The sequence below is a fragment of the Myripristis murdjan genome, chromosome 17, assembly GCF_902150065.1.
Source record: "Myripristis murdjan chromosome 17, fMyrMur1.1, whole genome shotgun sequence".
In the NCBI taxonomy this organism is placed as follows: domain Eukaryota; kingdom Metazoa; phylum Chordata; class Actinopteri; order Holocentriformes; family Holocentridae; genus Myripristis; species Myripristis murdjan.
In genome coordinates, this window is record NC_043996.1 from 938,433 (window position 1) to 965,657 (window position 27,225).

The window sequence follows — 27,225 nt, forward strand, 5'->3', positions numbered from 1 at the left end:
ACAACTTTAACCCACCCCCCAGGCTCTGTGGAGCCTGGTGTGTAAGGCAGTGTGACACTGGTACATTGGTTTGGGCCAGGACATTACAGAAATGATTCCCTTCAGAAACTCTGTAGGAGAGGACTGATTTATTGTCAACTGGGCTGAACATACAGGAATGCATGTTTGGTCTGAAATCAAACAGTTACAACCAGTACAATGTGCTGGTTGTGAAAGTACCCTTTCAAAGCAGGAAACAGGTTAATGGACTGGCATGATGGAAAAGAGTTAATATTGTGACCCTCACTGATAAAGAGATCAAGAATTACTATAATCAGCACACAGTAAATGACAATCTCCTTAAAGAACCACATCAGTGATTTTCTATGTTTAGCTTAATATTTACAAAATGTATATACTTCACATTTCTGCTAATCCTTTTCCAAAGTATTTTAGAACTCCGATGTCATTTTTCCTCTCTTTTATCCAGCTGTTGGTTCCCATTCATTCCACTATGATATGAAAATGAACTTTCAGAGACTTCAACCTTTCTTCACACCAGTATTCCATCACTGTAATAAAGTCTTCCCTATGAATTTTCCTAAAAGCAGCAGCACTGTTGTGTCTTCAGGATTTTTTGAAACATCTCTGCCAAGGACAACAGTCCCCAGGGAGATGTTTGCTTTACACAGTGAATCATTAGTTCCATAGTTAATTATGTCTTTTTTTGTTTGTTTGTTTAATTTTGTTTTGTTTTTTATTATTATTTTTTTTTTTAGGATAAAGTAGTGCTAATTTTATGATAAATTAATTTAAAGATATATTTATAATAGTAATAATTATTTCTTATAATACTTTTACAATATTTTACTAATTTGCTGGTAATATTTTAATTATTTTCTGGTATTTTTTTTTTCCAAATTTTCTAATAGGTTTTTGTAATCTTCTTTGTCTTGTTCTATCTGATTGTCTGATAGCTTTTTGCAATAAAAAAAAAAAAAAATCATGTCTTAGTATATTTATTTTGCTCATCACTTTCCCATCATTTTCCCATGTTTTTGAGAGAAATCAAGTGAATTTTTGCAGATTTCAAAGGGTTAAAACATGATGTATGATGATAACATTTATAACATAAAAAGTTGAACTGCGAGCTCCAGTTATCATCACTTGACAAATAACCACCAATATAAGCAAAAATCAGTTATAGAAAAGCATTAATTTGTGCATTTTTCCCATAAAAGACTTCATCCATCATATACCTTCCACCAGACTGATACTACTCACTATGATATATGTGAATATAATAAGCCCTGGTGCTTACTGTTCCTCTCATTGTTACTGAATGGTGGATGCTGGATGGATTGAACAGTGTTGTCAACTCCTCGGGATGGAAAGTAGATATTGGCTATTCCACAAGTCACTTGAAGTCGCTAAATGATGTCAGCATCTAATTTGCATATTAGACTAACCTGTGCATAAATGACAATACATTCATTACACAAAGGGAAGCTAGCCACAACATTACTTGTCAGCTATCTTTTAGTGCTCTGGAGAAAGTTGTCATTTTTGTTCTCCAACAAGCGTACATGTGTTCAGTGAAGAAAACTAACCATAGCGAACTCAAGTACGCACGGAGTGATACAGGAAACACAGAAGTTACTGTATCTTCCGGGTGTTAATGACAGAAAAAATACTGTTATAAACAACAATTTGAGCAAAACTCTTGTATGTGAACTCTCTACACTCATATGTGCATTTTAGTTTTGGAAAGCAACACTTGTAAAATGATGTTAAAATGATGTTGAGTTAATTAAGTTGCTTATTTTTCAGAATGTTAGCTGGGGGGAAGACCACTTGAATGGCAGGAGGCTAACAGTTGGCAGCTGGAGCATCCAGCCAGTAACCAGCACTCAGTAACACTAGGCAGCTTTCCACTGTCACGACAAACATCGCCGTGCTAATGTGTGCCAAGGTCAGTTGCGTTTCCATTGTCACTTCTGGCGTCTTTGTGATTCTGTTGGGGTCAATTTCCAGGTGCTAAAGGCCCACCAAACATCTATGGGCCAGACAGGACTAACCAAGGTCTGAGGAGGAGTTAAGGGTCACCGGCAGGGCTTTGGGCAGGGAGACAGTAGAAAAAATAACAGCGACAAGAAAAATGGAGAACAACCAGCAGTCCTGGTCAAACAAGGACATTAGGATTCTGCTCACTATCTGGGCAGAAGTCAAATTGAGGCTGTTTGTCTAGATGAGGATGTTATGCAATATATAGTGAAAGAGCTCGTAGTGGTGGGGATCCAACACAAAACAGGACACGGTCACAAAAAACTGAAAAAACTGAAAAAACTGAGGTCTCAGTGCAAGGCAGTTAAAGCACATGCACAAAATGAGGTCCAAAGGACAAAATTCCTGTTGCACAACCTGATGCACGGCGTCCTGGGCCATCGCCCACACAATCAGCGGAGAGAGAACGCCCGGGACAGCGTGCTGGAGGCAGATTCAAACGGTGAGTTCTTTGGCATTCATTTTATTGCTAGAAAAATAGCAAAAGTACATCAACTGAATATATCTTAGCCTACTTGTGTTATAGATTGCTGGAAGCCATTAACTGTAATTCCAGTATGGCTATTTTAAGTTAACCGCGGTCTTACAAGTCTGGTTATATTATCTGCGGTCTATTGTGTGTTATTGTTATTCCCACTGGCGTGCATGACTGGGATGTGTGACGTTTACACTGCGATGGCATGTGATGGGTGGGTTATAGGGCAACACTGTGGGCTAATGGCACAATAGTGCAAGCTTTTTGTTCTGGTAGTTTGAAGCTGTGGACCAGTAGCACTGTCTGGCTTGAATTAAGGCCCTAGCTCACAGTGGCAAGCTGAGTGACTGTGGAAAGCCGGCTAATGAGAGGAAGATAGCACCACTACTGTCCTACATAACAGCTAGGGGGAAGTGGAATAAATCACATTTTTTAAAATGAGTTAAGTATCCCTTTAAGGTTGTTCAAAAAATCATCAGAGGAGGCTAACACCTTAAGGTTTGGTTGTAAAATAAAAATAAAAAAAAAGTAAATTAAAAATATTATTATTATTATTATTATTTTTTTTAAAGTAAGCTGACGTACAATGAAGGGTATTTGTTGCAAGAGATATGGGATGCAACAGTTGTCTGAAGATAATTGTTCAGGATGAGAGACAGGATGTGGTTATCATCTGGAAGCAGAGTGGCTCACACAAAGTCCATTTCATCATCTGGGTCATGGTGATGTTGGGTCATAGTCATGTGACTTCTGTGAAGGTCCCTGGGTTCTAGAGGAGCAGGAAATAAATAAGCATTTAAAGGAAAAATCCCCCTTAAAATAAAATGTGTACATTGCTGCTGATCTGATGATTAACAACCTTCTAAATTAATTCATAAACAGAATTCACAGTCCTCTGTATTTTTGTGAAAATTTATGTAACACTTATTGACAAAATGAATGCAATGGTTTTAAATGCTTAAGCAATCCTGTTTCTCATGTTAATTCTTTGTCATTTTTTTAATCCTTCACAGCCTCTTAGATCCTCAGCCTCTGTTTTTTTTTTTTTAATACAAACTGTCATATAAATAAGAGAATTGTCAGCTAAGCCTTTTATAACTACCACAACTGAGAACGTATCTATTCAACATTGCTTTTAACTGTCACATTCCCTTCGTTTTATTCTTTTATTCTGATCTTTCACACCTTTTATTGTTTATATGTCCTGCTTTGTCTTACATTTTTATGTCTTCCTCTGTTTCTACACAGTTTACTGTTTCTGTCTAAATTTGTTTTTCTCCATCTTTTATATAGGCCTATCTTGTTAACATCTCTACTGTTTGTTATTCAGTTGATTGCACCTGTTTAGAATTACCTGTTTTATACAATTTTTTTCACTTTCTTGTAAAGTACTTTGAGCTATACCCCCTGTATGTAAGGTGCTATATAAATAAAGTATTATTACCTGTGTGATGATGTAGTTGTCAGTGGTTGTCAGTGGAGCAACATCAGCAGGATCCACACCCACATTTGAAGGAGTCTTGCAAATCAGGGGACTCCTTTTAAAGCAGTGGACCACAAATACCACCTGCAGAGAGAGTGAGGGACATCGGCTGCAATGATAAACATATTTGTCATTCTTAATTATTCATTCCAGCTGAAGACTCGGAACGAATGGCGTATGGGTAATTCTTCAATTTGGGTAACTTTTCAGTCCCTGGCCTAAAATTTCATGAAAAAAATTAAAATCATATTAGGTTTTGTCACATTTGCTAAGTAGCAATAAAATTAACCCTGAACTTTTTTTATTGTCTCTTTGTCATGTATTTTTATACGTTTTTAAATGTGTTTTATGTCAAATTTTCAGTGCTTTGGCCATGTCCCCAGCCCAGAGTGTGGTACTTCAACTATGTTATAAAGTGAAAAAAAGTTTAAAAATAACTAAATTTTTACATTATACTTCTTCAAAACAAGTTGAATAAATAAATTTCACATAGATATTTCATTTTAATGTGCCATATGTGGGTTTTCTCAAACAAAATATGGCTGTTCCCAAGTACTGTGGTCATTACCATCACTTTGAACAAATCACAGAATAATAAAGTTTTTCCAAAATCAGTTCACTTCACTCATCTGCATATGTGAAGAGGCAGATGAGCACATGGCTGTCAAGAGGAAAGTTTGACATTTTGATCATCAGAAATGTAAGTAAATTCAAGATTTATATAGGGTGACAGTAGAGTATGTTTATTACACGTCATTACCAAATAAGCTTCAATGTTGTTATTTTAGTGTAGTTTTATGAAAATTTGCTCTGTTTGTGTGTAACTAGAGTGCATTTTATGCTAGCTGTTGGGTTAGCCTTACCAAGTCATACAATGAGCTATTTTTTACCAGGAAAGTAAGAAATGTCATTACCATCACACGTCATTACCACCACACAATAAGCTGTGATGGTAAAGACAAACTGTGGTGGTAATGACATTTCTTTTTTTTTCTTGCCTCATACTCAATGATTTTTCCTTATTTAATGGAGATATCTGAGTAAAGATAAAATTCACAGATATATTATCAATGTCTAGTACACATTTTGACTATTTGGGCCCTGGCTTCTATAAAACATAAGTGTCTGTCTTTGGGCCCTAGTTTCCCGGCGCAGCGCGGGGTGGTGCAGTGAGGCGAACCCCACGCAGAGCTAGTTTCGACCGGCGAAACGGGAGAGGCGGACAGTTTGCAAGTTTCGCAGACGGAGGTGCGCCGAGATGGGAGTGGCGTTGCAGCAGGGGGAGGTGCCGACAGATTCAGCTTGGCGCAGTGACAGTTTCGTGCCAAAAGGCTTCGCCGAGGTGCGCCAAAAGCTCGCCATCTGAAACCACGTCTACTTTCAGCGCAAGGCGGAGCGGAGCTGGCGCAGTGGAAGTTTGGCTGGCTGGCGCACATCACCAAAACCTCACAATCAGCATAAACGGTGCCAATCTCCTTTGATCTGACATCAGCTGTGACGGGACAGTTGATATGGAGATATATGTATGTGCTGATTGTGATCGTAGCATTGAATAGTGGTTTTTTCGGTATTTATTGCATTGTTCATGTGTCTGACATTCCAGAAGCCTGCCTGTGAGGTTTTGGTGACGTGTCCGCACTGATCGCCGGTCTCCGCTCCGCGCCTGTCTCCTGAGCTCTGCTCCGCCTGCGGCAATAGACCTCCATGTCAGCTGTGTAAACTTTCATTACGCCTTCACGCAGCGCATTTTAAAGGCGAGGACAGGGGCTCATTTGATTGGTTAAATGTGAATCGGCTGTGTCAAACCCACTCCACGCCTTCTCTCCTCCCTTGTGCCGGTAGGAGGGACGGCGGAGTACTTGCGCCACCGAGAACGGCGTGCCAAACTTGCAAAATCCACCTGGCCACACCCAGTCGGCGAAGCGCATCTGCGCTACGCCCCCGCCTCGCCTGGTCTGCGAAACTAGAGCCCTTTGTCTGTGTGTGTGTGTGTTTGTGTGTGTGTGTGTGTGTGTGTGTGTGTGTGTGTGTGTGTGTGTATGTGTGATTTTCTGGAGGTTTAACCCCAAGGATAATATGTGTTAAAATTTTAAAATAACAGCTGTGTTAAATAAGTCCATTATAACATTATTGAATAACATTTTTCTGCTCCAATTCATAAATATTATGTCTGAATATTTTATAAAGGCCTCACGTGTCATTTAAAATAAATTCATACATTTTCTCTTAATAGGCTACAGTTAATTCAACATGGCACCAAAAACAACTGCGCAAAGGTCAAAAACATTAACGTTAACTGTTTTGTAACAAGGTAATAAATATTTTCTATTTCAAAAGGTGGATTTGATACATTTTTACATTAGCTGTTTGTATCAAATGTCATTACCAAAACATTTTGTCATTACCGCAACACACAGTCATTACCACCACAGCGCATATTTTTTGAGAAAAACAAATTTATTAAATAATTTCTATATATTTATTTTGTATTTGTGAGAATTTAACATTTTTTCTTAACATTTTATCCAAAAAATATATAAATTATTAATGTACTGAAAGCATAAATTTAATTGTCAGAGTAGCATCTAACATAATATTGAAATATCAGAACAAACAACTCCTATAAATGTGTTTAAAATGAAATAAAAATCATTCTCAGCACAGCTTAGTCAAAATTAATGTTTGAAATTACATGCAATGTTTTAAAAACACCATATTTTCATGTTGTTTTGAAAAATAATTCATTATTTGATGATGTGATGGTAATGACGTTTTGTCCTGACACCTTGGAAAAACCTCTAAATATATTAATATATCTGAAATAAATGGTCACAACCATCCACAAGAATGAATTCCTGAGAAAATAAAAGCAATATTCAGATGGATAAAAATATGTTTCTACAAGTTGTATTTTCTTACAATTTAAGAAGTCAAAAGTTCCCTCAATTGAAGAATTACCCGTATACTGTATGAATCTACATAAAGTGATTTAACAGTAAACTTTGTGTAGCTGCTGGACAAACCCCTGATGTTTTGAAACCAACAACAAGGACAACTAATGTTTACATTGGACAAAAAGGACCAGTCTACATTATGTAAAGTATGTTTTGTTCTATGTGTTGAATCTCTGTCCTGTCACAAGTCAAACAGCAGAGGTATAGTGGTGTACAGTGGGATTCTCCACGCCTGTCCCACGGACTTCAATATTAGTGCCACCACAGTCTGGCACCAGTGCAAATTTGTAACACTGCTGCCATGACCTTTTGTCCCTTCCTTCTTCATATGTTCGTTAGTGGAGGAAAAGGTGAAGCTAGACATTGGTTGCCAGCTATCTTTCAGTGCTCAGGAGAAAGTTGCTCAACATGCATACATATGTGAAATGAAGAAAAAAAAATGATAGAAAACTCAGTTATTTGTAAGAATGATAGTTGAGGGGAAATCCTCCTCAGTGGCGGGAGGCTAACAGTTAGCATTTTGAGCATCCAGCCAGTATCCAGCACTCAGTAACAATAAGAGGAAGAGAGCACCACTACTGTCCTACAGAACAGCTGGGGTGGACATGCATGCAAAATGTAAAGAATCCCGCACTTTCCATGGCTACAAGTAAATTATACTGAATAACACTTAATTATCCATGGTCTCTCCTTGCATAAATATAAACATGAAATTAACAAATGATCATACTTTTTGAACTATTTCAGTGTTCTTCCAGCTTACCCAGGATCGTGACCAAGACTTACATGACTGTCTGGAATAGCTTGTTACAAAAAAGCAGGAATTCAGCCAAGCATGGACAACATTATACATGTGTGTACCCTGCAGCATTTTAGTCCATTAGCTTTCTACTGGAGAGAAAACAGGTACAATCACTCCATTAGGAGAAAGGCCTAAATAGATTTGGCCAAGTATATATGTAAATAATAATGCACAGCAGCAGTGTGATGGACACATTGTCTGAACAAGGGCATTGCTGACCTAAAAATGCGACAATGGTCGGTCAGGGAGCACGGTTTCCTGTCAAGAGAAGCTTCAATTTATTTGGAAAACCTTTTTTTTTTCAGTAAAGTAAATTATTTTCAAATTACAATCTAGTTATAGTTTAAACCTGCAATAAGCAATTTCAGAACATGTTAATGATCCTGAAACTAAAGTGTGATTCATGGAGACTTTTGTACTCTTAATCATATAAACCAGTACCAAGTCAATAGGTCCAGCCATTTTGCTGCTTTTCACTTTTTTTTTCTCTTTGCTGTTAAATTCCAGCCCTGAATGAAGCTCTGCCCACTTCACCTCCTCTAGCTAGTCAGTTAAATAATTATGTTGGCAGTGAAATAATTGAGCCACATGATGCTCATGTTTATGTTGCTCATGGTAATAGACAAACACTTTCAGGGCTTGTTTTTTAACAGCGTCTCTTCTACCATGTCCTGGTTTTAGTCTCCATATCACATAAAACTGTCAAGCAAGTGTGCACATACACTATATGGAATATTAAAGGAATAGTTCACTAGTTTTGTAAAAAAAAAAAAAAAAAAAAAATATCTGATTTCTTTACTGAACACATGTTCACATGTACACAGGACAATAATAACTTTCTCCTTAGTATGAAAAGATAGCTGGCATGTAATGTTGGAGCTGGTTTCTTCTTTTCCTCCACTCCCCTCTATCACACACTTTTCACACACCTTTCAGGCTCCTGCCAGCCAGCGCTGTAACTAAAGACCATAACAGAGAGCTTAGGCCACACAAGGAAATAGTTGCAGGCCATTTCAAGCTCAGCCATCGACAAGCTCAGATTTTCGCAATTTGAGTGGATTAAGGCAATTATTTTTAAAAATGTTAGCTGAGTGGAAGTCCACCTGAATAGCAGGAGGCTAACAGTTAGCATTTGGAGCATCCAGCCAGTATCCAGCACTCACCACTACTGTCTTACAGAACAGCTGGGAGGAAGGGAAATAATATCAAATTTGTCAAAATAGGTGAACAATTTCTTTAAATTCAAATTCCTGACATGCAGTGTTACTTTTGTCAACAATTATGATGACAAAATATTTACATCAAAATATTTACATCAATGTGTAATGTACAATCCTCAGTATATCATTAAGTACTGCATGGTTGCATTTCATCTCCATTGATGGGAGAGTCTACCTGTATTGGCATGATTTAATTAGTTTAAACTTAAAAGACATACGTGTGTGTATGTGTATGTGTGTTGCCTCTAGGGCATTTCTGTTGCTCATTTGTGATGTGTATTTTAGAAATAGTTCATTTGTGTGTGTTGTGGTTGGAGGCGACAGTTAAAAGGTTAAAACGTCTTTTGAGAGGATTTTACTTTGATAGCAGCGTTACCGATGACATCACTTCCTGATAAGTCACCTGTGCACGTTACTTCCTGTTTACCTTCCTGTTCTTCCTGGATTGAGAGTCAGGCAGACATGAAACATGTCTGAAGCTATCCATAGCCATTCACTAAGGAATATTGTACAGGCAACGCCGTAAGTGCATGTATTTCATATGTAAGGTGTTAAAAAGGCAATAAATAGTGATAGTCATTAAAAATATATATTTCATTTGTAATTAAAAAAGACGTTTTGTCTATGCTATTTACATGTTTAAAAACATTTTGCTAGCAATATTTACAATAATTCTCTGTGCCTACAAATATGTAAATTCATACTTTAAGTTGCTGAAATGCAATATTTACTGCTTATTTACAGTTTTCACCGAATGTCACAGAAGACCTCTGAGTAAACTGTCAACTCAACTTCGGCTCATGTTTTCTTTGGACACGGTTTAACTTGGTGTTAAAACAGAGTTGTTACACTCTGAGTGAGAACACTACAGTGAAAAGGCGGCACTCAATGTTTCAAAGTGTTCAAGATGGCAGCTAGCAACAAGTCAGGAGCAACAAGTGCTAAGAGTATCACGACATCATTGTCATCATCAAGCGCAGCTCGTGCCAGAGCTAAGGCAGAAGCTGCCAAGGTAAGAGCTTCATATGCTGGCCAGGAGGCTAAATTAAAACTGGAAAAGGCTGCTAGAGAAGCAGAAAGGAAAACAAGAGAGGCTCAAAATGAGTTAGAAGCAGCTAGGATCGATGCAGAGTTGGAAGTGCTAACGCTACAGCGCAAAGCGGAAGCAGCCATCGCGGAAGCACAAGTGTTGGAGGATGTGGACGCCACACCGGAAAATAGAAAATCTGAATCAGAAGATAAGTTTAGACAGCAACGCACTGGTGATTACGTTCAATCTCAAATTGATCAGAATCTGCTTACCTCTTCACCAGCACTGGCCCCACCTATAAACCCTCCAGATCATGCTGTATCACAGGACTGTTTCAGGACATGGCACCCACCTGCAAGCATAACAGGAATTCAACCTACCTATAACAAGACCAAGCATGAGAAAGGAGATGAAAGACACTTACCTGCAACAAACCTGCCTGAACTGAAGAGAGCTGAGTCAAAGACTGACATCAAAATGTTAGACTCTCCTGCACATGCTCGGCCACACACACCCCCACATATGCTTCCAGCTAGCACGCCACTCCCTTCAGACCCTCTGGCACAGTATTTGGCACGACGTGATCTTGTTGTGTCAGGTCTGTACCAATTTGATGATAAGCCGGAGAATTTCCGTTCATGGCAGTCCTCATTCACCAATGCAGTGACTGAAGTCCAACTCACATCAACACAAGAACTAGACCTCTTGACCAAGTGGTTAGGGAAAGAGTCGGGTGAACAAGTGAGACGCATACGCTCAGTGCATGTGAACAATGCCAATCTAGCTCTACGTAAGGCATGGGAGAGGCTACGTGACTGCTACGCCGCCCCTGAAATAATTGAACAGTCACTGTTCCAAAGGCTAGACAGCTTTCCAAGGATTTCAGCCAAAGACCACACTAAATTACGTGAACTTGGAGACCTCCTCATGGAAATACAAGGCGCCAAGGAGGATGGATATCTCACCGGGCTGTCGTATCTAGACACCTCCCGAGGCATTGGACCAATTGTGGACAAGCTTCCATATGGACTCCAAGAGAAGTGGGTATCATCTGGGTCATGGTACAAAGAAGAGCACAATGGTCGTTTCCCTCCCTTCGCTTACTTTTGTGACTTTGTGTGTTACGAGGCAAAGAAGCGAAATGACCCCAGCTTTATTTATCAGAGCAGTGGCACAAATCCTACTAAAGTTGAACGGCTACCTGTGAAGAGTTTTAACACTAACAAATCTATCACAGTTCACAAAACAGACATCTCTACAGTTAATAACGATCCTAACAAGAACTGCCCACTGCATGATAAACCACATCCACTTAAAAAATGCAGGACATTCAGAAACAAATCCATCGATGACAGAAAGGCTTTTCTAAAACAGAAAGGAATATGCTTCAAGTGTTGTTCCTCAACCTCCCATGTAGCCAAAGACTGCAAATCTTCTGTGAAGTGCTTAGAGTGTGAAAGCACCAATCATGATGCAGCCATGCACCCTGGCCCATTACTTCAACCCAGCAAGGCTCCTCCACTGCCTCAAGAGAACGGCGGGGAGGGAGAAGATTCTAATGTAACTGATGTTAGGACAAGTTGCACAGAAGTTTGTGGCCTTGGTCAGTGGGGTCGTTCTTGCTCTAAGATTTGTCTTGCAAAGATTTACCCCAAACATTCAAAGCACAAAGCCATGAAAGCCTATGTGATCTTGGACGACCAGAGCAATCGCTCTTTAGCCAGACCAGAATTCTTCAACCTGTTCAGTGTGGAAAACAAACCATTTTCATACCATCTCAGAACATGCTCTGGCATCATGGAAACTTATGGCAGGAAAGCTGAAGGATTCCAAATAGAGTCGCTGGATGGCAAAGTGCTCATCTCTCTCCCACCACTCCTCGAGTGTCTTGAAATCCCAAACAATCGAGTTGAGATCCCAACACCAAGTGCAGTTTTGCATCAGCCTCATCTCCACCACATCGCCAAGCACATTCCTGAGCTGGACCCGGAAGCGGAGATACTCCTGCTGCTCGGAAGAGACGTGCTTAGAGCCCACAAGGTCAGGCAACAAGTAAATGGTCCACATAACGCCCCTTTTGCACAACGTCTCGATCTAGGCTGGGTGGTGATAGGAGAAGTGTGCTTAGGTAAGGTGCATAAGCCAGCGGTTCACACATTCAAGACCCATGTGGTAGATGATGGTCGCCATTCCATTTTTCCGCCTTGTACAAGTTTCATGCATGTGAAGGAAACACAACCAAGCTTCAGCAAGCCCAACAAATCGCCAGAAAGGATGCTAGGACACACAGTGTTCGACCAAACCGAACATGATAACAAACCTGCCCCATCAATAGAAGATGTCCACTTTCTAAAGATCATGGACACCAGTGTCCACAGGAATGATGCTCACAAATGGGTTGCCCCATTACCCTTCAAGGAGCCACGTCAGCGCTTGCCAAATAACAGAGAGCATGCAGTCAAACGGTTTGAATCACTGCAGCGACAGTTCAAGAGGAATCCGGAGATGGAGAAACAATATGTTGCATTCATGGAAAAGATCTTTGCCAATGGTCACGCAGAAGTAGCGCCGCCATTGGACGCAAATGAGGAGTGCTGGTACCTCCCGTCGTTTGGAGTGTATCACCCGCAAAAGCACAACCAAATCAGGGTAGTTTTCGATTCCAGCGCCCAGTACGCTGGTGTCTCCCTCAATGATGTCCTTCTGACAGGTCCTGACCTTAACAATTCTCTCCTAGGCGTTCTTCTACGCTTTCGGAAGGAGAGAGTGGCTGTCCTAGCCGACATCCAACAAATGTTTCACTGTTTTTTGGTGCATGAAAATCACCGTAACTTCCTCCGTTTTTTGTGGCACAAGGATAACGACCTCAGTAAGCCGGTTGTTGACTATCGCATGAGGGTTCATGTTTTTGGCAATTCGCCATCTCCTGCTGTAGCCATTTATGGCCTCCGAAGGGCCATTACTGAAGGTGCCCAGAAGTATGGGCCTGACACAGTAAAGTTCGTGGAAAGACACTTCTACGTAGATGATGGCTTGATATCTCTGCCGTCTGAAGCAGAAGCAATCGACCTCCTCCGACGAACTCAAGCCTCACTTGCGGAATCAAACCTCCGTTTACATAAGTTTGTGTCAAACAGCCCAGCTGTCATTGGAGCTTTCCCGCCTGAGGATTGTGTCCCAGTCATCAAGGATCTGGATTTAAGCGGAGAAACAGCACCCATGCAACGTAGCTTAGGCCTGCTATGGGAGATCAGGTCAGATACATTCACCTTCTCCGCATCTACTGACATCAAACCCTTCACCCGACGTGGAGTCCTCTCCACTGTCAACAGTGTTTTTGATCCCCTGGGTTTGTTGGCACCCGTCACGATCCAGGGAAGAGCCCTTCTTAGGGAACTTACTTCAGAGTTATCAGACTGGGATGCACCCCTCCCAGAAGACAAGCTGAGGAAATGGGAAACTTGGAGAGATTCTCTTCAAATCCTGAAGGAGCTTCATGTGCCACGCACATACACACCAACCTCACTCATCAAAGCTGTGAAAACAGAACTGTGTGCATTCTCGGATGCCTCAACTAAGGCTATTGGAGCCGTCGCTTATCTGAGAGCAGTTCAGGAGGATGGAAAAGCTGAAGTAGGATTTGTTATGGGCAAAGCCAAATTAGCACCTCAGTCCGAACCTACTATCCCACGGCTTGAGCTCTGTGCTGCCGTCCTTGCTGTAGAGTTGGCAGATCTCATCCGAGAGGAACTAGATCTGAAAATGGATGCTATCAGGTTCTACACGGACAGCAAGGTAGTGCTCGGGTACATTTACAATGTGACAAAACGCTTCTACACATACGTCCACAACAGAGTTCAACGCATTCGACAATCCTCCTCACCAGAACAATGGCATTATGTACGCACAGAAGAAAACCCTGCGGATCATGCATCAAGATCTTTGCCTGCATCCCATCTTGCACAGAGTTCTTGGTTCACAGGACCTTCATTCCTGCGTCAGCCATCTGCAGAGACAACACAGGCTAGTGAGACATTTGAGCTCATCGAACCAGAAAATGACTCAGAGATCCGACCACAGGTGCGTACCTACACCACTTACCTGGAGGAACCTGGACTTACCTCTGACCGCTTTCAGCGCTTTTCCACCTTTATCTCTCTGCTACGAGCAGTGGCATTGCTCATCCATATGGCAAGATCTCACAAACATTCCAACCTAAACAGTGGGTGCACGGGATGGCACAGATGTCACTTACCTCGTACTGTGGATGAAATGGCTCAGGCAAAAGATTTCATTCTTAAAGCAGCACAACAATCAGCCTTTGCAAAAGAGCTATCAGCCCTCCAAGCAAACAAAATGGTGCCCTCAAACAGCCCTTTGCACAAGCTCAATCCAACCCTAGAGGGTAATCTCATCTGCGTTGGAGGCAGATTGAAACATTCTCAGCTTGCGTGTGATCAGAAAAACCCAGTAATCCTACCCAAAGACAGTCACATCTCCCTACTGCTTGTACGACATCATCACGAGAAGGTGAGACATCAGGGTCGTCACCTCACAGAAGGCGCAGTAAGGGCAGCAGGACTGTGGATTTTGGGCGCTAAGCGACTAATCAATTCGGTCCTCCACAAATGCATAACCTGCCGGAAGCTGCGTGGGAGGATGGAAGAACAACTCATGGCTGACCTACCACCCGAACGTCTTAAGGTCTGCCCTCCTTTCACATATGTGGGCCTTGATGTCTTCGGGCCTTGGTCCATTGTAACCAGACGCACCAGAGGAGGACAGGCAGAGAGCAAACGGTGGGCCATGATATTTAGTTGTTTGAGTTCAAGAGCTGTCCACATTGAACTGATTGAGTCTATGGACACATCCAGCTGTATAAACGCTCTCAGGCGTTTCTTCGCACTCAGAGGCCCTGTAAGGCAGCTTCAGTCCGATTGCGGCACCAACTTCGTTGGAGCTAGCAAGGAGTTGGAGATGGACAAAACTCTGCAGAGTTACCTCAGCGAGCAAGGATGCAGCTGGAACTTCAGACCTCCACATGCTTCCCACATGGGAGGCTCCTGGGAACGAATGATTGGTGTAGCTAGGAGGATCTTAGATTCAATGCTCTTGCAGCAAAAGAGTCGCCTAACTCACGAGGTGCTTTCAACGCTAATGGCTGAAGTCACAGCTATTATCAACGCACGTCCACTCTTACCTGTGTCTACAGACCCACAACAGCCTTTCATTCTTTCACCAGCAATGCTCCTCACACAGAAATCAGGTGTTCCACCACCTCCTGGGGACTTCACGGACAAAGACCTTCACACAAAACAATGGAGACAAGTTCAAGCTCTCGCAAACCAGTTTTGGACTCGTTGGAGCCAAGAATACTTACCATCCTTACAACAAAGGCAGAAATGGACAGTGTCACGCAGAAACCTCCAAGTTGGGGATTTGGTTCTCCTCAGGGAGAAACAGACTGTCCGGAACTGCTGGCCTATGGCCATAGTCACTGCAACCTTCCCCGGGAAGGATGGACATGTTAGAAAGGTTGAGATAAAAACTACTGACCAAGGTAATGCAAGAACCTTCTTAAGGCCAGTCGCAGAGGTGGTCCTGCTTCTGCCTAAGGACTGATTTAAAGACTGATGTTTCAAGTTCATAGTGGCCTCACATAGGCCAGACGGGGAGTGTGTTGCCTCTAGGGCATTTCTGTTGCTCATTTGTGATGTGTATTTTAGAAATAGTTCATTTGTGTGTGTTGTGGTTGGAGGCGACAGTTAAAAGGTTAAAACGTCTTTTGAGAGGATTTTACTTTGATAGCAGCGTTACCGATGACATCACTTCCTGATAAGTCACCTGTGCACGTTACTTCCTGTTTACCTTCCTGTTCTTCCTGGATTGAGAGTCAGGCAGACATGAAACATGTCTGAAGCTATCCATAGCCATTCACTAAGAAATATTGTACAGGCAACGCCGTAAGTGCATGTATTTCATATGTAAGGTGTTAAAAAGGCAATAAATAGTGATAGTCATTAAAAATATATATTTCATTTGTAATTAAAAAAGACGTTTTGTCTATGCTATTTACATGTTTAAAAACATTTTGCTAGCAATATTTACAATAATTCTCTGTGCCTACAAATATGTAAATTCATACTTTAAGTTGCTGAAATGCAATATTTACTGCTTATTTACAGTTTTCACCGAATGTCACAGAAGACCTCTGAGTAAACTGTCAACTCAACTTCGGCTCATGTTTTCTTTGGACACGGTTTAACTTGGTGTTAAAACAGAGTTGTTACACTCTGAGTGAGAACACTACAGTATGTGTGTATATATATCTATATCTATGTATATCTATATCTATATATAGATATACAGTAGATATAAATACATTTATATCTAGATACATGTATATCTATATCTATATAGATATACATAGATATAGATATATAAAATATGTGACTAAAACTGGACTAAAATATTTTTAATTTTGTCGACTAAGACTAGACTAAAACTATCAAGGATAGCAATTACTAAAATCTGAGTAAGACTAATAAGCATTTTCGTCAAGAAGACTAAGACTAAGACTAAAATAAAAATGGCTGTCAAAACTAACACTGCTAACATGCAATAAATAGTACAATAGGTATACAACAACAATGATAATTAAAATGACAACAACAGCAACAACAACAACAACAACAATTATGATAATAATGATAATAATGAAACTGACCAGAAAGACAGCTATCGTGCCCCCTGTGACTTGTCCTGCTATAACGTCACTCCAGTGGCTGCGGTATTCAGCTACTCTGTTGATGCCTGTCAACACAGCCAGACTGACCAATGACAGACAGAGGAGGGGGCGGGTCAGATGACCTGCGCTGGGGCTTATGCGGCACATGATGTACATCTGGAAGGGAAGATAAACTGAGTTTGAAATGTTTGTCCGAGTGGATGAAAGCAGAAACTGTGCTGCTGTTACTGAAGAAATCATATGTAAGGAGATATAAGGAGAAGTTCCCCCATTTAAAAAAAAATCATTTCACTTCCCTTTGGCTGTTTGTTTTTGTTAAAGAACTTCCCAGTTTGGGATCAAGAAATTCCAATTCCGAGGATGAGTGATTTGTACAGATGGGCTGAGATCCAACGATATTCATGAGGACTTCATTGAGACAGCAATGGTTAAAACTTTGAAACTAAGGATGAGAGCTGTTCACATGGGCCAACCTGTGGAATATGTGATAATTGTTTCTAAGGAACAGGAAAGGAAGTTGGAACAAAAGCTGAGGGTACAAGCCCAGCCGCAGACTACAGAGCCAAAGCGGCCAGAGAGGAAAGATGAGCCACTTGTCACCACTGACAGTGGCAAATGTCTCTTGACTGTAGATTTGAACAATGATACGCCTACCTCCTCGAGAGAGTTTTTGACTTCCCTAGACATTGGGAATGTTTTTTTTTTGTTTTTTTTTTTTTTTGGAATGGAGTGTAATGGTGGCCTCCTTCACCTGCACAGACACCTCTTTGCATGTTGAGGGCTCTGATAAACAGCTACCAAATGCAAATGCAAACACTTGGCATGAACTTGAGACCTTTTATTTCCATAATTTGTCATAGAATAACAAGGGAAAAGGCCACACCTGGTCATGAAACTGCTTTTCAGTCAAGTGTCCAATGACTTCTGTGCCTCTGAAAATGGGGTGACAGTAGTCGGGTTTCCATCCAAATATATTGCAAATTTTAACTGAATTTTCAGAAAATCGGCAAAACAAAATGTGAATTTATGCGCCTTTCCATCCACTTCTGTAATATGAATATTTGGAGTTGGTTCATCGAGGTAAGCAATAGGTGGTGCTAATTCTCCAGCCGGGTGACGAAGAGGGCGCAACGTGATGATGTATTACAGGCGCGTCAGTCAAAAATCCAAGCTTTGTTGTTTGCTATTCAGTGTAGCATTAATATTGTTTTCTTTAATTAGTTCAAGAAAAGTTAAAGTCTCTTCTTTGGTCCAAACATACTGCCGCCATTTTTCGTCTGTACAGTGGAGCGGAAGTCACATGATTATGAACGTCACCATTTATTTGCTAAACCTGTTCCCATAGCACTTACTCTCATTTTCTTTTTATCGACACACCAACTTTTCCCCCTCCCCAAGTGTAAAAACTTTTTTTGCAATATTTGGAGATTTTTTCAAATTTTCAGTGTTTCCATTCGGGTTTTTAATGCGCAAATTGAAAATGCGAATAAAAACAGGTGGATGGAAACCCAGTGTATAAAACTGACTGTAATTCCTAAACAGTTAATATTTTTGCTCAACCCCTTAAATTAAAGCTGAAACTCTGCACTTCAATCACATCTTGATTACTCCATTTCAAATCCATTGTGGTGGTGCACAGGGGCAAAATTACAAATACTGTGTTACTGTCGATGTTACAACTGTGGTCGTAATTTTTGTGTTATGTTTGTTCCTTATGTATTTTGTATGCCCAGTGTGTGTCTTTCACTCCAATGTAACTAGGTATGTGTGGGGACAAGGAGATGATTGGGCTGGTTCTGACTCCTCGATTGTGATTGGCTGCTTCCGGAGGCTTGGCTGCTATAAAAAGGGTCTGGATGGCGTCACTGCGGCTTGGGGCATTCCCACCGTCCTCCTCTCCCAACCGGCCACTCATTTTGACTTTTAGTTTTCTTTTGATTTTGGAGTAGGTAGGGGTGGACTACCAGTTTTGCTTGACCATATTTTCTCTTGTTTTATTAGTTAGGGAGGTAAGCTGTTGTTCTGTGGTTTCTTTGGTTTGTTAGGTTATATTGATTGCGTTGATTATGTTGGCCTTGGTCTACCCTGACACTACATCACGACACTATTTTTTTATTTTTTTTTTTACACTGCAAACAAATCCACTGTTGTTGGCTCGAGCATATTTGTCTTTGTGGCTGCCTGGGACTTTGGGAAGATAAGGCTTTTTTTATGTTGTGTCTCGAACATCCCTTGACGGGGCATAAGTCCAAATACTTATGGACCTAACTGTATTTTGATAAAATCAATTAATATAAATATAAAGATAAAAAACAAAACATCTTTTAATTTTGCTAATTGGCACCAATGCAAATTTAAATATTTGCTATTGACATTAAATATCAGATTATGCTGTTCAAAAACCCATACTGATCAGAACCCCATGTCAAGTATACTCACCCCCAGGTACACAGCTGCATACAGACTCAATGCAGCCTCTTTGGAGGGAAAGGACTTCCTGGCTTTCATGACATCATCTGGGTCACCAGTGCAGGCATCTGATTGGCTGATGAAACACACTGTCTCCTCACAACCAAGGGCAGTGTAATTGGGCTGACAGACAGACAGGAAATGAGGAGCCAGACTTCCTGTGACTAGTTGACCTGCGTTAACAAAGATGTCTGTCGAAAATAGGCCGAAGAAATAAACGCCTGCAGGGAAACAAATAGAGATCACTTTAGCTTGATTCAATTTTCATACAGGCAAAAATGTGGCCATGTGATGCTGACTGACTGCCCCACACAGAGCTCTGACCTCAACCCCATCCAACACCTTTGGGATCAACTAGAACAGAGATTGCGAACCATTTCCTCTCGTCCAACATCAGTGTCTGAGCTCACAAATGCTTTTCTGGATGAATGGGCAAAAATTCCCACAGACACACTCCAAAATCTTGCAGAAGGTCTTCCCAGAAGAGTGGAAGCTGTTCTAGTTGCAAAGGGGGACGAACTCCTTATTAATGCCTATGGATTTAGAATAGGAGGTCAGGATGTGTAGGTGGCCCAATACCTACCTACCTTGTCCATATAGTGAATGTATAGGTATGTTTGAAACTGTGTCAAAGAGCACAGAAAGAAAGAACTGTTTAAAGCTAGTTTCTGCTGAAAAAGTCTGTCTTGTCTTGTTTTGAAAGTTGTAAAGCAGAGATGAAATTGTTAGATTCAGCAGAAGGCACAGAACAATCTTATGTAGCCTGTAATATGTGTACATTTGCAAATTATGTTGCTGATTTTGGTGTCCATGCTCTCATCACTCAACAGATAATTTTACCAACAGGCCATTTTACCAAAACCTGATGTCTTTAAAGGGATTGCTTAGGCTACCAGGAGAAAAATTGTGCACCATAAGGTCAATGATAGCTGGCTGTACCTGAATGGAATGACACACTAAATGCAGGAAATGTGTCAGGATGTAATAGGGCTCATGAGAAGTCTGTTTTGTGAAAAACTTTAGCTAAAAAAACAACCAAAGAAAGAGAGTATCTTCATTACAAGCATGGTCACATTTGTTTAAATGATTGTGAAAGGCGTCTGAGTGCAGCCTGGTCTAATGTTTAAAACACATATAGAGTCTTATTTGTCTAAAACTTTTCTCTTACACTGTGGTGACAAGGAGGGAAAATAGAAAATAGCAATAGAAAATAATTTGTATTTATGTTACCAAGGAAACGGAAGGTCCTGTGAACCAGGGGATTCAGGTAACAACAGTCACCCATGACAACAACTTTCTCTTGGTTGTCAAGGTTGTTAGTCTTGTATTTCATGAGGAACAGAACCAGCTCTGTGGCTGAAATCTGGAAAACAGGAACGGAAAACAAGGAGAAGAGAAGGAAGGAAGAAAATTCAGTATATGCACTTGACCAAGAACAATACCAATAAAATGAATGCTCCCACTAATTATGTTTAAGATCAGTTCAATGTCAAACTCTAAGTTGGACCATTTCGCCACTTGTCCAAGTGGCGAAATGTAAAGGGAGAATAGAAGAGGACCAAGGACTGAGCCCTGAGGTACACCGTATTTAACATTCGAAAAATTAGATTTAGTGTTGTTGTACAGGACACACTGTGTTCTTTCAGATAAGTATGAGTTAAGCCATGAACGAGCCAGGCCAGTGACACCAAAATTCTCAGTTAGTCTATATAATAGAATGCAGTGATCAACAGTATCAAAGGCTGCACTGAGGTCCAGCAATAGAAGCACAGAGGTAGAGTCAGCATCAATACCAATAGGAGATCAATGGCAATAGCTATTTAAAGAACTTGAATCAAGGTGCGGCTTCTTTAATAGCGGTCTGACCACAGCTGTCTTAAAACTGCTGGGAACAATGCCAGTACTAAGCGATAAATTAACAATATCTAGCATTGTAGAGCCCAGTAAAGGCCAGGATTCTTTATAAAGTTTAGCAGGTAGCGGATCGAGAAAGCAGGTTGTTGGTTTTAGAGGCTACCAAAAGCTTAGACAAGGTATCAAGTGAGACAGCCTCAAAAACCGTGATAAGAGGGACTGTTGGTGAATTTGGTAAGATACCATCCGCAGGAGCAGCGTCGGATGCAGAACTAATTTTGTGCCTGATCTCATCAACCTTGTTACCAAAGAAGTCCAGAAATTCATCCGCTGTAAATGATGAGTTAGTAATGTGATCTGACACAGCAGAGGTGGCTGACAAGACAGTCAGATCAGAAACAGCTATCCCTTTAGACAAGACCAGATCAAGGATATTACCATTGCAATGAGTTGACTCTTGAACAGACTGAGTAAATCCAAATGTATCAATAAGATCTGAAAAGGCTTTACTAAGTGGATCATTAGCCTTATTTAGATGGATATTAAAATCTCCAAGAATCAAGATCTGTTCAGACTGGGTAGCTAAGCCTGACATAAATTCACCAAACTCATCTAAAAACTGAGAATAATGGCCAGGCGGTCGATAGATCACCACCATGTAAAATGGAGAAAGACTATTCATGGCTGAGGGAGATGAACTTAAGATAAGATCCTCAAAAGATTTGAATTTATTTTCCAGATTAGATGTAAGACTAAAAATAGCTTTGTGAATTAAGACAACACCACCACCTTGTTTATGAGCCCGGGCTACATGGGCGTAGGAGTAATTAGGTGGAGTAGCCTCATTTAGGGGCAAGAAAACATGTGGTTTCAGCCATGTTTGATTTAATGACATTAGGAGTGTGGTTTTGTAATTTATAAGGTGCTTTGTTACAGGATTCTACTAAAACAGTAGATGGTGGTTTGTAGATACATATAATCCCCAGATTTGGTGAACAGAAGATTGTGAGCGGGTCGGTGGGGTAGGGAGACTGTCTCAATGTCATAAACCAAGCCAGCAGTCTGATTATCTATGCTGTGAGAAATATCCTGACCAATCACATTAGCTACACTAGATGACTCCACACCCACACTAATTTTACACCTAGCAGGCTCTCTAATCACCTGCCACCTGCTGAGTATTAAGTCCCTAGTGTCAAACAGAAGCTAAAGCTCTATCTATATCTCTAGACAAAAGAGCGGCGCCTTCTCCAGTAGGATGAAGGCCGTCCGCTTTCAGCAGGTGAGGGCGTCCCCAGAAGGAAGGCCAATTATACACGAAGCTAAAACCATGCTCAGCACAGTGACGGGCCAGCCAGCGGTTCCACAAGGTTAACCTACTGTACATCTCATCATTACCCCTCACCGGTAAGGGACCAGAGACAATTAATTGATGCCGACACATCTCTTCCAAGTGTTCTGTCCACCACCTGACCACACCCCTCCTGAGTCACCTGACAGTTTGCCAGGCCAGCCAAAAGTCCTTCTCCATGGCTTCCCCAAGCTCCTCCCATACCCAAGATCTTGCTTCCACGACCGCTGCTGTTGCATCCCTTTTGGCCTGCTGGTACCTCAGCTGATTCTGGAGTCCCTCATGCTAACCATGCCCGGAAGACCTCCTTCTTCAACTTGACAGCCTCCTTCACTGAATGTGTCCACAACTGGATCCTTGGTTTGCCACCACGACAGGCACCAATGACTGCCTGGCCATAGCTCCAAACTGCCGCTTCAACAGTGTAAGCTTTGAACAGGGTCCATTCAGACTCCATGTCCCCAACCTCCCTCTGGATCAGGGAGAAGCTCCTCTGGTGGTATGAGCTGAAGACGTTCCAGACAGAGTTCCCAGCCAGATGTTCCCAGTTCACCCTCACTATCCCCTTGGGTTTACCAGGTCTGTCCAGCAGCCTCCCCTGCCATCTGATCCAACTCACCACCACCCCTCTCTTCACGAGTGTTAAGAACATAGAGCCATAGGTCTGATGACACAACTACAAATTCTATCATCGACCATTAGCCTAAGGTGTTCTGGTACCAGGTACACTTATGAGCCTCCTTTTGCTCAAACATGGTGTTTGTTATGGACAGTCCATGACTCACACAGAAATCCAACAACAAAGCTTGGGTTCAAATCAGGCAGGTTGTTCCTCCCAATCACCTCCCTCCAGGTTTGCCCATGTGAGTGTTAAAGTCACCCAGTAGTAGTCCCAAGATGGTGCTTTCTCTAGGACCCTTCCAGGTGCCTCTAGCAGGGCTGGGTACTCAGAGCTGCCGTTCAACACATACTCTGTCATTACAGTCAGAGCTTTCCCCTCTGCCACCCAAAAGGTACAGGGAGCCAACACTGTCGTCCACCGGGACAAACTCCAACACTGGATGTCTCACGGATAATATAACCTTAGAGTATGGAGTAATACTATGGGCCTACTCACATTAGGCCCAGTTGCTCCGTATCGTACTGAAGCAAAAATAACCCCCCTCCCCAGTCCCCTGCTGGCCTGCACTCACATTACCCAAAGCCTCCTGACGTGCGTGTCTCCGGTACGCACATCATCACGTTGAAATACGACACATGCATGGCCCGCATGGCCTGATGTCATTATAAATTGACTTTTGTTTATATGCAGTTGGAGCAGCACATCAGACGACGACACAGACAACATGGTTGATTATTGATTGCGCGAGGCGGCGATTCGCAGTTAATTGTGCTGCGCGCATAAAATGATTTTGCAGAGGCATGAGGAAACGGGGAGGGACTGTCACATGATTTACGTCATATCCATGTTCGTGCACTGCGTGCGTGACCGTGCATGTGCTCGTGCATGAATGCCCGTGCCAGAGCTGAGGAAGTGTACTGTGCTTCAGCACAGAACGGAACGATCACACTAGTCAAATAATCCGGATTTTGGGGTTAAATGTGCTTGGGCACGGCACGAATAGGGTAATGTGAGTAGCCCCTATATGCCCATTGTCCCTGAGTCAATTTGCAATTTACATTGAACTGCTTGCAAAGGTAATTAGACAAAATCAACATATAGAAGGCATCGTTATAAAGGATATAGTGATATGATAGTTGATTTTAGAAAAAAGGAGGCAAAGACACACAACCCTGTCTACATCAATGGAGCTGAGGTGGAGCAAGTGAGCAGTTTTAAGTTCCTGGGAATCAACATAACAGAGAACCTGTCATGGACTTCACATATCACTGCCCTGGTTAAAAAAGCTCAGAAACGGCTGTATTTCTTAAGAAAACTTAAGAAAGCAAAATTCCCATGCCAAGTTCTTGTCAATTTCTACAAAGGAGCGATTGAAAGCATCCTGACTGGAAACATCACAAACTGGCATGGGATGTGCATGGCTCAGGACAGGAAGACTCTGCAACGAGTGATTAAAACTGCCCAAAACATCATTGGTACCCATCTACCAAGCATCAGTGATATCGGGGAGGTGAGGTGAGATCCTAAAAGACAACACCAACCCCAGCCACAGCCTGTTCACCCTGCTGCCGTCAGGCAAAAGATACAGAAGTCTTCGCTGCCGTACCACCAGACTACAGAGCAGCTTCTTCCCTCAGGCTGTGAGACTACTAAATGCACCATCTGCACTCCTCCATGTTTAATAATTTTATTTTTTTATACAATCAATTAATCAATCAAGAGGGAACCACATTTTAATTTCATTATCCAACCTGTTGTATAATGACCAGTGTTTTTTGAATTTGCATCCGGTGGAATGTAAACAGCAGCAACAAACACACTGGTGAATTCTCTAGGCAGGTAATACATCAATAGACATCAATACAATAGACATCTGAGCAGTAAAAACTCAATGTCAGGTGAACATTTTCCATCCACTCTGACTTCACCTGTGCACCAAACATCATTGATGTACACACACAGAGCCCGCCCCCTCTCGTCTTACCGGAGTCTTGTGTTCTGTCAGCCCGGAACAGGCCAGTGCTAAAGCCTCATCCGGTATGTTGTTATGGAGCCACGTCTCTGTGAGGATGAGAGCACCGCAGTTTCTGGTTTCTCTTTGCTGGGTCAGCCTGAGTCTTATCTCGTCCATTTTATTGTCCTGCATTTGCCAGGAGTTGGCTGGGTAGTGGGACAGCCTTGGGTCCAAGCCTTCTTAGCTTAAGTCTTACACCGGCTCGTTTCCCTCTCTTCCTGGGTCGACCACACCGCTTGCGATGACGTCTGGTCCGAATGTTTTGATTGTCGGATCTTGAGATGCTGAGAGCAGAGAGCTCAAGGTCCGCTGCACTCAATCCAATCACCACACTTCCTCCTCTGATATTGACGAGTGTATTACTGTCATAAGTAATACACCCACAAGTAACACGATTCTCAGCAATAAAAACGAGAGAATAGCTCCTCTTTATGCTAAAATTGACGGAGCCACCAGCTGCTGCATGTATACGCGCCGCCATTGCCATTGTGGTGACTTACTTAAGTTACCCTGACATAAGCTGAACTAGTTTCAAATCATTTTTATTAACTTTTGCAGCATGCCGATGATTGCAATTAATTTCATGTGTTAACTTCAGCTTGCCCATTCATTGTAGTTGTGACAGAGGGCTCTATCTACAAACCCAGCCAGGTGATTGTATTGTCACCATGGAAGTGCCAATAGCGTTCTGGAATTGGTTCCTCAAGATGTCTGTCAGTAGGTTCACCAGCAATGCTAGAATTCCCTATGCTGATTATACCCAATTCATTTCTGTGGTGAAATCTGAGAAAAAACATGGGAGAAGGCATTAGAATGTGCAAGACTCACCATTATGACAGGCAGTCCAGCCACCACAGGGTACAGTATTATAGGCTGTATGCGGCTGTCCTGTTCGGGACCAGGATCTGGTTTGGACAAAGCCAGGTCCTGGCAGATGAAGCCCTGCTGTGCCGGGGTGAAAGTATCGGTGAACTCACAGTAATAAGCTAGCATGATTGTAGCAGCCAAAATCACCACCTGGAAGTACAGCATGTTGAACACAGCCACAAACAGTCCACTCTGATGAGCTCCTGGCTGCTGATCCCAAAATAGTCCAGTTTGACCAGCTCCTTGATGCTCTTACAAAGGTGATTTATAATCCAGGTTTATCAGTTCCAGACTACTGTTAAAATGAACGAATAATCCAAGACTTTCTGGTTATAACCACAGAGATGTCCAGTGGTGGGAACAATTCGATTACCTTTGCTTAGATTACTGTAATTAGATAACTTTTTTCAGTAACAAGGTAATGTAAGGGTTTATGTTTTAATTTTCTAGTAATCACATAACAGTTAATGGTCAAATAAAATTCTAATTACTTCTGTTACTTGAACACAGGACTTTTAGAAATATATCCCTTCTGAGAGGAGAGGATAAGATATCATGTGAGCTGAGGTGTAGAGTAGTCTTCCGAACATTTGTCCCAACTCCTGTCCTGACTCCTGTCTGCTGGTCTAGGATTTTTGTATCAGATTTATTATGATTTAAAATGGTAAACTAATCCTAGATCTGTACTCATATGATTTGCTGTTTTGTTCTCCTTCTAATAAGGGCCTATCTGGGTTATAGAAAGTAATGCAAAAGTAAAGTAATCAAATTACTTTTTAGAGAGTAATTAGTTAAGTAAAGTGATTATAATTCATAGAAAGTAATGACTCACTTTACTTGATTACATTTTTAATAACTTACCCAACACTGTGTATAGTACATATAGGCTATGATATAGGCCTAATGCATACAAGTTCCAGGTTTTTCCTTTTTCACAGCAGTTCTACCAGTCCTAGTTACGAGTTGCCACGGTTAATCTCCATTAACTGCAGCTTACAAATTAAAGAAGCCAGCTTGGTTTGAATGCATAATCTGGTTTAGCAAATCTAGGTATCAAGGAAGAGACTATCCTCTTCTTTAGTACCCTTGAGCAAAGTGAATTACCCTCATATTGCAGGATGTTGGTGAAAAATCCAGTCAGTCAACCTCTGCTGAGTTAAAGATTTAAGAAATGCCTCTATCCTATATCCAAACGTCACCGCTGCTGGATAACAGCGACCTCATGGACCAAAAATACAAGTTCAAGGCTAAATCTCAGCTCCTTTTGAAAAATCCCAGTGGATAAAGGAGACT

At 41.6% G+C, this 27,225-nt stretch overlaps 1 protein-coding gene across 1 annotated transcript; it reads right to left on the reverse strand.

Annotated features, from left to right (window-relative positions):
* Positions 1–3,128: 3,128 nt before the first annotated feature.
* Positions 3,129–26,152, reverse strand: plppr5a (phospholipid phosphatase related 5a). Its single transcript, XM_030073940.1, has 6 exons — positions 25,894–26,152; positions 20,455–20,587; positions 19,195–19,445; positions 16,735–16,911; positions 3,963–4,085; positions 3,129–3,287 (listed from the first exon to the last, which is right to left on the reverse strand). Exons 1-6 carry the CDS (start codon positions 26,095–26,097, stop codon positions 3,258–3,260), a joined length of 918 nt encoding a protein of 305 aa, XP_029929800.1. The 5' UTR covers positions 26,098–26,152; the 3' UTR covers positions 3,129–3,257.
* Between the last annotated feature and the right edge of the window lie 1,073 nt (positions 26,153–27,225).

Bases quoted from the DNA above. Each gene is read 5' to 3' on its own strand.
- plppr5a (XM_030073940.1), bottom strand. From the start codon at position 26,097: ATGCTGTACTTCCAGGTGGTGATTTTGGCTGCTACAATCATGCTAGCT. The intron at 20,588-25,893 runs GTGAGTCTTGCA...CCTGTTTTCCAG, and splicing joins CTGGACTGCCTGTCATAATG to ATTTCAGCCACAGAGCTGGT. The intron at 3,288-3,962 runs GTAATAATACTT...CTGCTCCTCTAG, and splicing joins ACAACTACATCATCACACAG to AACCCAGGGACCTTCACAGA.